This window comes from Erinaceus europaeus, chromosome 1 (assembly GCF_950295315.1).
Source record: "Erinaceus europaeus chromosome 1, mEriEur2.1, whole genome shotgun sequence".
In the NCBI taxonomy this organism is placed as follows: Eukaryota; Metazoa; Chordata; class Mammalia; order Eulipotyphla; family Erinaceidae; genus Erinaceus; species Erinaceus europaeus.
The window spans coordinates 179,132,132-179,145,934 of NC_080162.1; the positions used below are offsets into that span (position 1 = coordinate 179,132,132).

General features: G+C 34.2%; 1 protein-coding gene across 2 annotated transcripts in view; it reads right to left on the reverse strand.

The window, feature by feature from the left end:
* Window positions 1-966: 966 nt before the first annotated feature.
* Window positions 967-13,803, reverse strand: part of PI15 (peptidase inhibitor 15) — a 35,589-nt gene continuing 22,752 nt past the window's right edge. For both annotated transcript variants that reach the window (XM_007525801.2, XM_060199982.1), the window contains exons 3-6: window positions 13,519-13,637; window positions 12,466-12,598; window positions 12,205-12,320; window positions 967-9,106 (exon numbers count right to left, since the gene is read on the reverse strand). In XM_007525801.2, the coding sequence (XP_007525863.2) occupies window positions 8,971-9,106; window positions 12,205-12,320; window positions 12,466-12,598; window positions 13,519-13,637 (504 nt within the window). In that variant the 3' untranslated portion in view covers window positions 967-8,970. The remainder of the gene's footprint in view (window positions 9,107-12,204; window positions 12,321-12,465; window positions 12,599-13,518; window positions 13,638-13,803) is intronic.

The following is a 13,803-nucleotide window of genomic DNA, read 5'->3' on the forward strand; positions in this document are numbered from 1 at the left end:
AGGGGGGCATAGAGAGGGAGAGAAAGACACCTGCAGACCTGCTTCAGAACTGGGGGTTGGAACCATGATCCTTGTGCAGTTATTTAAGCTAGCTTGCTTAACCCAGTGCAACACTGCTCACCCCCCTCATTTTCTTCCTTCCTTCCTACCTTCCTTCCTTCCTTCCTCCCTCCCTCCCTCCCCCCCTCCCTCTCCCCCTCCTCCTCCTCCTCCTCCTCCTCCTCCTCTTCTTCTTCTTCTTCTTCTTCTTCTTTTTAACAGAGCATTGCTCAGTTCTGACTTGTGGCGATGCAGGGAATTGAACCTGGAACTTTAGAGCCTCAGGCAAGGGAGTCTGCATAACCATTATGCTAACTACTCAACAAGAGTCTCCAAGTTAGCGAAGCTTAGCCATCTTGTATGAAGTATGATGAAAGATTTAAAAATCCTAGCTTCTGGTTCTCAAGAGAACTGGTCTCTGGATCGTACTATCTTCTCAAAGTTGGGTGGAGGGCAGGGGCAGATTTATTCTGCAAGGCAGCACTACCAGGGAAGCACAAGTCTTAATCAGACTATGACTTTTTGCTGAGGATGGCACTTCTCCCCCAGAATTGGTCACAGTCACAGTGTTTCTTTAAGCTCCCTATGTGTGGAAGCATAAAAATAGTTATGTTCAATTTCTGTAATTTTCCTTCCAGGGTTTTTTTTTTTCTCTTCTTACATGGATGCATCTTTTATAGCTGTACCTCAGAGTGTAATTTGAAATTAAATATAAGATTCAGGGAAAATGCAGAAAGGAAAAGAAGTGGAAAGCAACTGTAAACTTAGTATATCTTAGTCATGCATTAAAGGTAATCATTATTGCCTTATAAAAGTAGCTTGTGATCAAAATTATCCTGCCATCTAGTTTTCAATTATTTTAAAAAACTATCTAAAAGAATACAATGACATATATTTTAAAACAGTTAATATAATATTTATTGAAAAATTATAATAATATTATAATATTTATTGAAAAAATAAAAAAAACTCAAAAAGCTTCACATGCTATGCTTTGTAACAACAAAGGTTTACACAGGTTTGTGGACATACACATTAATGACATTGTAACAAAACAACAGGGAAGGCACCTTTTCATTACCAACAGTGTTAGGCAATGAATAAATTTACCCTCATAGAGTTTTCTTGAAATATGAGATAATACAGTACACATTAGGATTATCTACATATTCAAAATGTTTAAGCATTTTAGAAAGTTATTTTCATACATGTATCACAATAGACTGTAATCCCCCAGATACTCAGGTAGGTACCAATATTATGCTTGTCACCAAAGTACAGGATGTTGTAACCTATATTCAAATAACAGTTAAGAGTTAAGTTCGACATTTAAGTTTCCATCAAATAAGCTTCAAACACAGGTAAAATGAAGTTGGTATTTAGAGCAACCTTTGACATGAAAAGAACAACCATTGCAATAACTAACTAGTTGATTTTTTTTGCTTTAACTAACTAGTTGATTACTTTAGAGAAAGTTAGGAAGCTGAATACTTAAACACAATATTTTTCTATTTGTTGGAGATTCTATAACTCTCAAAAGAAAGTTTCTAGGTACTGAGGAAGATTTGGGGAATAAGCATATTCATTTTATGAGCACCATATGGTGGTACTTATATAGGGTTAAGATTATAGAAGTTCTGTTGGTTTAAGATATTTTAAATGTAAAAAAAAGATATTTTAAATGTTAATTGGAAAAATGCTTCAGATTGCATTTTATTTTGTGCTAACATTTAAGAAACATCTTTGCTTAAATTTATTGCAACAATCAGCAAATTGAACATCTCTAATTATTATGGGAGATATAAGACTAGGAAGATTTGAGTCATGTAATAAAAAGTTATAGCTCATTAGTATTACAAAAGAACATTATCAAATTGTAGACTGACAAATAAATATGGAAAAATAATATTTTATACATGGAATTATTTTTTTAAATTTTATTTATTCCCTTTTGTTGCCCTTGTTGTTTTATTATTGTAGTTATTATTGTTGTAATCATTGTTAGATAAGACAGAGAGAAATGGAGAGAGGTGGGGAAGCCAGAGAGGGGGAGAGAAAGACACCTGCAGACATGCTTCACCACCTGTGATGTGACTCCCCTGTAGGTGGGGAGCCAGGGGCTTGAACCGGGAACCTTACGCCAGTCCTTGCACTTGGTGCCACCTGCATTTTACCCACTTCACTGCTCCCTGACTCCCTATATGTGGAATTATTTTAAAATAGCTCCTTTTATCTCATGTAGTATATTAGATAAAAACCAGAGCTCCTGAAAGTGATACATATAATTTTGTGTCCTTATTTTAATTCTAGTTGTATTTCTTATGTAAACTGGATAAAAATAGTGATAACTAATTAAAGCACTTTAATTAGCACCTCAAAATGAAATAGGAAAACCAGAATATAAAAATTGGAAAATCATGTAAAAAGCATTTATAGTAATGTGGTACCCTGATATATCATTTTATTTACTCCTTTTGAAAAAGTTGTGAATAGACTCAAAAATTTAATTACTATCAGATTTAGAGAATATCTGAAAATCACTATATTGCATAACTTAAACTTTAATGGCATTTATCTCAAGTAAGCAGCAAAAATTAATTTTCACAACCACCAGATGGAGCCAGTGACTGAAATATTTTTGGATGTTAAGTTTAAAAAAATGCCTTGAAAAGAACATTAATAACATCCAACAGATACATTCTGTAGCACCTAAATAATTTTGAATTATTAGATTAAAAATAGATTTTACGATTCTATATGTTTGTTAAAATTAATTTAAGAGGGTTTTATTAGCATATCTGAGTGAGGAACTGAATAGACAATATTGCTTACACTGAATAAAAAAAGAGTAAAATTATTATCACTAGCAATTCAGTCAGCACCATTTATTTAGCACCAGAGAATATAAAGAGTGCACTTAAACTACAATGAAACCTCTAAGTTGCAAAGTGGTTACGATAGTTGTGATGTGTCTTTAGCACCATTTGTAACTGAATTTCTGAGTTTTTGATTAACTTTTCATAAGTCAAAGTTAAATAATGGCATCATTTAAAAAACATTAATTTACTATTATTATCATTTTTTTAATTAGAGAATTTCTCATCTCTGATATATGGTGGTGGGGATTGCACCTAGGACCTCTGGTTCTTCAGGCATGAAAGTCTATCCTGTAGATCATTATGCTATTTCCCCAGCCTCATGAAGTCATTTAAAAATTATTTATATGTATTTATAGTCTTCTTACACAAATAACAATAACTTTATGTACAAAGATAATACCAGATATTGCTAGAAATCTAATTTTAATCTCCTAAATACTTTCTATATCATAAAATCATATTTAAATATAAATTTAGTTGAAAAACAAGACCAGAAAAGAAAACACAAGTAGAACCTGAACTGGAATTAGTGTATTTCACCAAAGTAAAAGACTTTGGGGCAGATGGGGTAGAATACAGGTCCTGGAAAAGGATGACAGAGGACCTAGTGGGGGTTGTATTGTTATGTGGAAAAACTGGGAAATTTATGCATGTGCAAACTGTTGTATTTACTGTTGACTGTAAAACACTAATCCCCCAGTAAAGAAATTTTAAAAAGGTAATTCATCAGTAATGTGTGCACTCTACTGGCTGCACTACCACTAGCCCCTTGAAAAAAGTAATTCATCAGAAAAAGAATGAACTCTTCAACAAAAATATGATTAGCTATCTCCCTGGCCCAAGTCCCCCCCCCCCAGGAGAATATATATATTAATATTAAAATCCTCTACACGTCAAAATGAATAAATCTTCAAAATTTCCCTTATAATTTTGAAATGAAAATATTACTTTGGTAGTCAGAATCAGCTAGAAAAGCTGCCTTCAATAAAGATTACAATAAATGTATACATTATAAGAATGATGTATAGAGACCAGAGCAAATGACCTATGTAATGATTATGTCTTAAGTTTCCTTCATGAGATCATCTAAAATCAGAGAAGTCAGCTCTCTGAGGAGGAGTTTTATTATCTTTGATGCTCAAACTTCTTGATGACCTCTCTAAAAATCTAGTATATAGCGTACTTTTTTTTTTCCCTCCAGGGTTATTGCTGGGCTCGGTGCCTGCACTATGAGTCCACCGCTCCTGGAGGCCATTTTTCCCCCTTTTGTTGCCCTGTTGTTGTAGCCATCATTATTGCCATTGTTGATGTTGTTCCTTGTTGGATAGGTCAGAGAGAAGTGGAGAGAGGAGGGGAAGACAGAGAGGGGGAGAGAAAGACAGATACCTGCAGACCTGCTTCACTGCCTGTGAAGCGACTCCCCTGCAGTTGGGGAGCCGGGGGCTCTAACCGAGATCCTTACGCCGGTCCTTGCGTTTTGTGCCACATGCGCTTAACCCACTGTGCCACCGCCCAACCCCCTAGCGTACTTTTTAAATTTGTCAACTTTGGAAACTTTGATTGCTAAAAGTTTCCACCCATGGCAAATTTGAATCCTATAAAAATGAGGAAACTAGTTATTATTCAGGGAAAGAACATAAATCAGAGGTTAAGCACTTCTTTTACTTCATGGCCACATGGGGATGATCTGGTTAGCACATTCTTTTATTTAATAATCAGGGTATAAAGACAATGTTTTGAACTGCCCTGATTGTTTATTACATTTGCTTATGTAGATAGTACAACTTGATTAGCACAACCAGATCTTACTGAGAAAAAGGAATGTTACTCCAATTTAAATATTCTGAGTAAATTGCACTTCCCTTAGTGTTTGCCCACCTCTGCTAAAGTTCCATGGAGCTTTAAATGACTGTTTCTATGAAAGTTTCAAGTGAACATTGCAACCTTGCCAAATAAAGTTGGCAGGGCAGCTTAGATGGGCCGTAAAAGTGATGCTTACACAACTTAGTAGAAGCAGAAATATTAACATTGACAGTCATTTCTGCCACATTTAAAAATCAACCTTACATTCCATAACTAGGAACATTCAAGATAGGCTGCAACAGCCAGATCAAATTCTCAAAATATATTTATCTGTTTAAGACTGAAATTAAAAGTTTTCCAGTCTTCTGTTGACATGGATGTCAAAAAGTCTATACTGAATAGATTTATTTACTTATTTATTTTTTTCTATGTAAAGGGTGATAAGAGAAATGTATGCCATAAAAGATCAATGATAGACATTATGGGTGCCAACTACTGATACTTCTGAAGTGAACACCTCAATCCTGTTTAAAGCTGCTTTTAGGAAATAGCTTATATCCAAACCCTTTCTGCCTTTGAGGATTATAGTGAAAAGGAACTGCCTCAGGACCATCCTGTGGATAATATGGCATGCTATGCTGATACTTGCAAACTGGTTTGCCACAGTCTAGAAGATAGAACATACCAAATGACAGTGTTATATGACTAACTTTAAAAACCGAAGGTAGACTAACAAATATACCCGTTATATATTCAACTGAGTTGTTAGCTTATAAATAAACGTGTACTTATATTTGTAATTTGGGAAACACTGATATATACTAGTAAATTATGTGTGTAGACTCTAGTCTCAATCTAATCAGTTTAATGGTGTATCTAATCTCTTAATGCTTTCAAAACTTTATATTTCAGACATTTTATGCTAATAAAGGTTGAAATGGTAAGCTTCCTCTAAGCTATGTAATTCTATCCATTTTAGTTAATTCTAAAAAGCTATGTTACATAAACTATAATAAAAGCTGCGACAAGCACATAGAATTAGACATAGCAAAGAAATAATGTAAAAAAATTAATGTATCTCAAAACTATTACAACTCTAGTGATAATTTTAATGCAATATATTTCTACTAACATAGTACTCTTTGCCTTTAAGAACTTCTATAAAATAGGCAGCAGTATCATTATTTTTCTTCAAAATCAAGAAACTAAGTCACAAAAAGAAACCAACAGCGGAAGTAGAACTGAGAATAGTCGTGTTTGACTTAATAGAACTTTTGCTGCTTCTATAGAACTAGAATAACAAAATTGAGGATAGTAACATACTTGATAAATCAAGTGACTATCTTACTAATGAACCTTCTCTTCATTTGTCTAGATAGATTATGTAAAAGTTGGGCTAGTGCTAGAAACTTATAATTCCTGTTCTTTTCTTCATTTTACTTTCCAAAGATACTTTTTACTTTAATACATTGTATATATATATATATATATATATATATATATATCACAAAAGCAGAGTAATATGCTATCAAAACATTTTGTCACTATATTCAGTTTATAAAATGGATCAACTCAGTTGTTTGTGGTTGTGTAGAGCAACACTCCAAATAAAACCATCTACCATCTTTCAATGCATCCACCTGGAGAAAGTGGACATGTATAAGCAGTTTGTTTTTGGTTTTTGGTTTTTTTTGCCCACCAGGACTATTGGTGGGATTTGGAGCTTGCACAACTCCACCATTCCCAGTGACCATTTTTCTTTTTCTTTCTTTTCTGATAGAGAGTGAGACAGAGTGAAATAGAGAAGGAGAGGGAATAAGAGTCAGACAGCAAAGCTCTACTGCTTGTGAGTTATGATTTCTCCCTGTATGGGGGGACTAGGGCCCTCACTGTGGTCTTCACACATTAGGGAATGTGTGTGCTATGCTGTGTAAAGCCACCACCTAGCCACTATTCAGGGAAAGTGATATAGGTAACCTCTTTTTATTTGCCCTCTAGAACTATGTAAACTTGTTCTTTAATATTGTGAAAAACATCACAAATTTTATTTGTACGCACATGCACACATATGCACTTACAGATACACACTCACTCACACACTTTTGAATGTCTTAGCCCAATGTTTGTTTCTGAAAGTGATTCCTTCAAGTGAGGAAACATTACGTTTTCAAAATCACGTAAGTGAAATTTCATAGTGGCTTTGACTTGAATTCCTAACCAGACATCTTGGTGAAGAATTGAAAAATTTTCTTCTACCCAAATGTAGATGTTAGATTTAGTAATTGACCCTTAGAATGTCTTGTGAAAAGGCTGTTTTAGAAAACTACTACTGGGGACCAGGTGGTGGTGCACCTCATTAAGCATACACATTACAGTGCACAAGGACCCAAGTTCAAGCCCCTGGTCCCCACCTGCAGGGGAAAAGCTTCACGAGTGGTGAAGCAGTGCTGCAGGTGTCTCTCAGTCTCTCTGTCTCTCTCTCTCTATTTCCCTATTTCTCTGTCTCTGTCCAATAATAAGTAACTAAGGATAAATAAATATTTTGTTTTTTATTTTTTAAATATTTTATTTATTTATTTATTCCCTTTTGTTGCCCTTGTTGTTTTATTGTTGTAGTTATTATTGTTGTCATTGTTGGATAGGACAGAGAGAAAAGGAGAGAGGAGGGGAAGACAGAGAGGAGGAGAGAAAGATAGACACCTGCAGACCTGCTTCACCGCCTGTGAAGCGACTCCCCTGCAGGTGGGGAGCCAGGGTTCGAACCGGGATCCTTATGCTGGTCCTTGTGCTTTGTGCCACCTGCGCTTAGCCCGCTGCGCTACAGCCCAACTCCCCAGGATAAATAAATATTTTTTAAAAACCCTACTACCGATAAGCAGGATTTTTAGTGCCATACATAAGGACACTAGATTATTATATTGATACCCCTCAAATAATGACTGACAAAACAATGAACAGATGAAGTTGACCTGGGAATACTCCATATTTCTTTCTGGCATGCTTTGCCTCCTGATGAGAGATAGACTGGACTTTTAGAATATACCCACCTGAATCTATGTACCTGTTATTTTGTGCAATAAGCCTATTTCATGGACTTTTAAAATTATTTATTTATTGGATAGAGACAGAAATAAAATGAGAGGGAGTAGACAAACATAGGAAAAGAGAGCAAAAAGAGAGAGTGGAAGAGAGAGATAGAGACATGAAACACTACTTGACTGCTCATGAAGCTTTCCCCCTTGCAGGTGGAGACCGGGCAATTGAGCCCAGCCAGATCTTTGCACACTGTAATGTGTGCTGAACCAAGCACTTTCCTGTGACTTTTTATACCTGTCCCCTAAGTCTTTCTTCTTATGGTTGCCATTGTTTTTCTTAGCACCTTACATTTTATCCTTCAGAATCAAAATTATTTGCTTTAATCTAGTTATCTCTACATAGTTGCTACTTTTTCTCTTTGTGTTTCTATTCTAAACATTACATCTCGGGCATCATACTAATCAGAATCTTTTCTTAATATACATTGTGACTGCCACCTATTCCAACCATAAATCTACATGAAAATAAAGTTACTTAACATCTTCACATGTTTGTCATTAGGTTTCATTATTTCTGGATTACTTTGAGAACTTCTTAAGGCACAAATAATATTTTATTTGCATCATCATAATCTACCTAGCACAGCACCTTGGACACAGGAAATACTCAACGTATTATGGATTCAATAAAGGAGATTGAATAAATAGCATGATCTGAAATTTTTATAAATTGTGCATATCTTTTTGTGAACCCAAATAAGGTGAATTATTAGCTCCAGATTAAATCCATATTTACTGTAATTACTATATCTAGATATCACTGAGTATTATCTGACAATTATTTTGTGAGTCATGAAGAACTGGGTGCCGAAGATGTCCTGCCACCTTATATTATTACATACTTGTATAATACATATGCATACAGCACATGTCAAATATATAAAGCACTCCTTAAGAAAATACAGCAGTTCCATCGGAAACCAATTTTTGGGATTAGATACATCAATTATACCTGTACTAGTTATATAGTGTTTTAATTTAGAGTTAGAGAATAAAATGGGTATTTTGATCAACTGAAAAGATTAAACAAACATAATCAGATAAGTATCAGACAACGGCTAATAAAAGGATATAATAAAATATATAATATATGCAATATGTATATGTCTATTATTTTCAGAAACCATATTATTTTCTTGGAGAAAAAAGTAGGCTTATTTAAACCAGTATAGGTAGTTTGATGTCACTCCTGGAAAACAAAGATTATCAGTGCAAGATCCCCCATAACTTGGAGGGCAAGCAGAACATGGCACCCCTACTTTATATGGTGCTTCTCCAATCCAATTGCCCCTAGAAAGAAAGAAAAAAAAGTAGAATTAGTGGTAACTACCTATTTATCAGTTAGATTATCTTTAATCAAAAGATTATAATAACTTATTCTATATGTTCTAATTTTAAAATACTTATCTTAAAATAAGCCAATATATCTTAATTTATAAATGCACTACAATCCAAGAAGATACTACAATGCAGATGATAGCACATCTAGCATGGTGCTCATTCAACTTACCACACCTGTCTCCTGATAGCACATAATCATGATTATTTTTTCCTTCCCTTTCCTTTTTTTTTTTGCCACTAGGTTATTGCTAGGGAACAGTGCATGCACAGCTCACCATTCCTGGTCATCAATTATATACATAGACATAGACATGGACAGGGACAGAGAGAGGGAGGAAGGGAGAGAGAGGAGGGAGGGAGAGAGAGAGGGAGAAAGAGAGAAAGTGAGAGAGTCAGAGGGGAGGAGAGATACCTATAATACTACTCCACAACTCCTGAAACTTCCTCAAAACAGGTGAGGAACAGGGGCTTAAATCTTGCGTGGGAACTTGTGTGCTCTAATGGGAGCCATCACTGAGACCTATGTTATTATATACAAGTAAAAAAAAATTAAAGAACTTATGATGTTTTTCTAAGAATAGTCAGGTAGATAGATAGATAGGCAGATATGAGATATTTTGGAAGCTTTAGAAATGATAGGGTAACTAAAAAGTACTTATAAGCACAAATATAGATGATAAATATTCACAAGATTTAAAATATTGTGAAATATTTTAAATTCTCCATAGTCATAAGGTGTACCATGAAAAACTCTTGTTTGCATACTAAGAAAATTATAACATGCTTCAGAAGAAATAGCATGTCATAACATTTTTTCCATATGTAAAGTCATAACCATTTTAATTTGGTTAATGTTTTGTGTTTTTCTTTTAATAATGCTGAATACATTTAACAGAATTAATTTCTGTGCTAAATGTTTTTAAGTCTGTATTGATGACTGTGACCAGAATAATGGACCAAATTTATTATTTGGGATAAATGTCTAACTTACTGCTATGTAAGTCTTTGAATTATAAAGGAGAAATTAAGAAATATACTTTCATACAATTTGTAATTGGAACACTAGAAATAATTATACTACCTTACAACACTCATAAAAATCTATCTGTAGTATATAAAAATACTTGCATAGGTCAATCAAAACTTAATAAAATATCTGTAAACTATAGAGGGGAATTTATGTATGTATATATACATATAAAATAGCTATTAATAGTACAAAATAAATGGAAACCCCAAGACTATTCACATCTCCTCAGTGAACAGTCTACATTCTGCCCTTATGTTCAATGTTTTGAACATTAGCTTCATGATATCACATATTTGGTTAGAAATATTCAAGAACAAATTCTTTCCTAAGTGTATATCACTACTTTATGCATATCTTTCCTATTACATATTTAGAATGTTATTTTTCTTCTATATTTCTATCCAAAGCTACAAAATTATACAGGTATACTATATGCTATTTAATTTCATATTTTCCTATTTATATAACATAAATTACATGATACATGCTTTCAAAATACCAATTTAAAAACATAATTTCACTCTAAGTGAAATTATTAAGTATTAAGATTTTATTGCAAAAAATGAGTTGTATTGATTAGCACATCAGTCAACTTATGAACATATTTTATTTTTTGTCATATTTCATCTAAGATTCTCCCTCTTTTTTTGCTGTTATACTTATCTGTGTGTATGCACACACACACACACATATACACACACATAGACATACACACTCTCTGTCTCTCTCTTACACACACCTTCCTTATTACCTTCTCGAAAAACTTAGGCATAAGACAGCTTCATACTGACATTAGAGTAATCATACTTACTTGCCAATAAGTCTTCTCAAACTATTCATTTTTTTTTCCTCCAGGGATATTGCTGGGGCTATGTGTCAGCACTAAGAATACATAGCTCCCTTTTTTTTTCATTTTATTGGATAGAACAGAGAGAAATTGAGAAGAAAGGGGAGATGGAGAGAAAAACAGAGAAATAGACATCTGCAGCTCTGCTTCCTCGCTGTAGCTTCCCCTGACAGGTGGGGAGCTCAAGGCTCAAACCCTGATCCTTGAACTGATCCTTGCACTTAGTACTATGTGCACTTAAGCAAGTATCCCAACCCTGGGCCCCCTACATATATCAAAAATTGTTATTTATAGTTGCTTACTTTAACCCCCCAATATTTTTTTTCTTTTCTGATGAATACATCCTTAATCGCCTATAGAATAAGTAAACTTTGTATTGTGATCTTTAATTTTTTATATTTATTTATTTTCCCTTTTGTTGCCCTTGTTTTTTTTTTACTGTTGTTGTAGTTATTATTGTTGTTGTTATTGATGTTGTCGTTGTTAGATAGGACAGAGAGAAATGGAGAGAGGAGGGAAAGACATAGAGGGGAAGAGAAAGACACCTACAGAACTGCTTCACTGCTTGTGAAGCAACCCCCTGCAGGTGGGGAGCCAGGGGCTTGAACCAGGATCCTTCCTCCAGTCCTTGTGCTGATGCCACATGTGCTTAACCCGCTGTGCTACCACTCGACTCCCTATTGTGATCTTTAAAAAGGAAGAGAGGTGTTTTGCCATTTTAGTGAAAAAAGCCAATACTCTTTTTGACTGAGAGGAAAATATTGTGGTGACGATAAACAGAATCAACTTCTGTGCTAAATGTTTTTAAGTCTGGATTGATGATTATGACCAGAATAATGGACCAGAATCCAAAGATTCTTTACTGTTGTTTTTTACAAGGCTAACAAGGCACTGGGACAACAGTGTATATTTTATGATTCACATGAATAAAGAAAGATGTTGAGAAAGAAATCAGCCTGTCTTCACATCTCAGATTGTTTTATTTAGGGTTTGGCTAATAAACTTTTATGAAAAAAATTTTCAGCTTATTGTCTTTCATGTGTATGGAGCATATATAGAATTTAGAGTATATTTTAACTAAGTTTTACTCATACTATTTACATATTATCATACTGAAGATACTTAATATCTTAAAAGGACCCAGGAAGTAGAACCACCCTTGGCACTTACTTTGGAGCATAGTTGCATACCAAGTAAACTGCACGTCTCCATACAGCTCCCCAAACATTCATATTTTGGCAGGTTTGAATTGCACATCCTATTCGATTAGAGGTAGCCCAAACCATCTGTGAAAAATAAATCAGTACACCATTAGTAAAGTCAGAGTTGAGGAAATTCATAGACACCAAAACAGAAAAAACATTCTTTAAATATAAATATGTAATATACATATATATATGAATAAAAAAGTAATAAGACAACAGACATGACCTGTGTGTAATGTGTACACATGGGACCAAAACATCTCATAGGACATCTGGGGTTGCAATCCTGGGGGTATGGAAAAGCATAATCTTTCACTTCATCATACCATGGCTTGACCAATTGGAGAATAGAGCGATATCTAGATGTCAAGAAAAACATGAGAACTTAGGTACTGCAGTGGCAATATATAGTGGACACCTTTTGCTAAATTGTAAATAAATTGTCCCCACCCTTCACAATTACCATCACTATCTAATGGAACTCTCTATTTCTCCATGTAAGGCCAAGCATGACGATTCCCAGAATCAAAGAAAGTATTTATCCTGTATTTAGGCATGTGCCTATTTGTTTCATCATTACTCTGTTAATCTGTGTCAAATATCCCCTCCAAGAGATTTTTATTCACAAAGTACTAGGTATTTAAAAACCTCATAATGCTGGAACTCATCTCATTTTCTCCTGTACAGGAAGGGAATGAGATTTTGGAATTTGGGGTAATGACAATCCACAGTGGTAAAGAATTAGTCCTATGAATAAAAACACTTTTCTCATAGTTGTACTTTGAATATATAATTTTATCACGAATACATGTACAGCTATGTAGAAAATATGTACAAGTTTCCTATGATTACATGCACTTGCATATATTTAATATAATATATTATTTAAAAACATGTATTTAATAAAATATACATACACACACACTCAACCATGAGAACTTGCATATGCACAAGAATAGCTTCTGCTATCCAGGGAATTTTACTGGAGTAGAAGGTCAAAGGAGCATATAACTCTTTCAGACATCCTGTGAGTTAAGTGAGGAATAAGTCCAGGTTACAGTGTTCCAGAGGTAAATAGAGAAATCAGTCTTTTCCTAGAATCTTTCAGCCATTTAATAATCCTTGAAGATTTCAGCAACATCATTTGTCAAGTGTCAGTGCTGATAAAAGTGAGCACTACATATTTGCTGATTTCACTTCTAATTAATGTTACTACCCCTTAGAATTAATAAGTAATAAAATTATATATATAAATAACTTCAGGGAAATTGCTTCCTACCTTCCAGTTCGTACAGACAGATTTTGTCCCAAAAATCTCAATAAGTAAGAAGGGCCATGGTCCCAAATGCAAGTAGCAGCCCAAGCCTCTGCAGATTTTGCAAGATTTTCATCCCAAACCTGTAAAGAGAAAAACACTTTCAGTTTTTTTGTTTTGTTTTGAATTAGGATTGCTAGTAATAGACAAATAGTAGGAGAAAAAAATGCTAGTTATTTCCTAAAGTTACTGAGTTATGGTTCCTGAGATTTTTGTAACTAAAACAAAGCAAATGTAAACCCTTTTTAA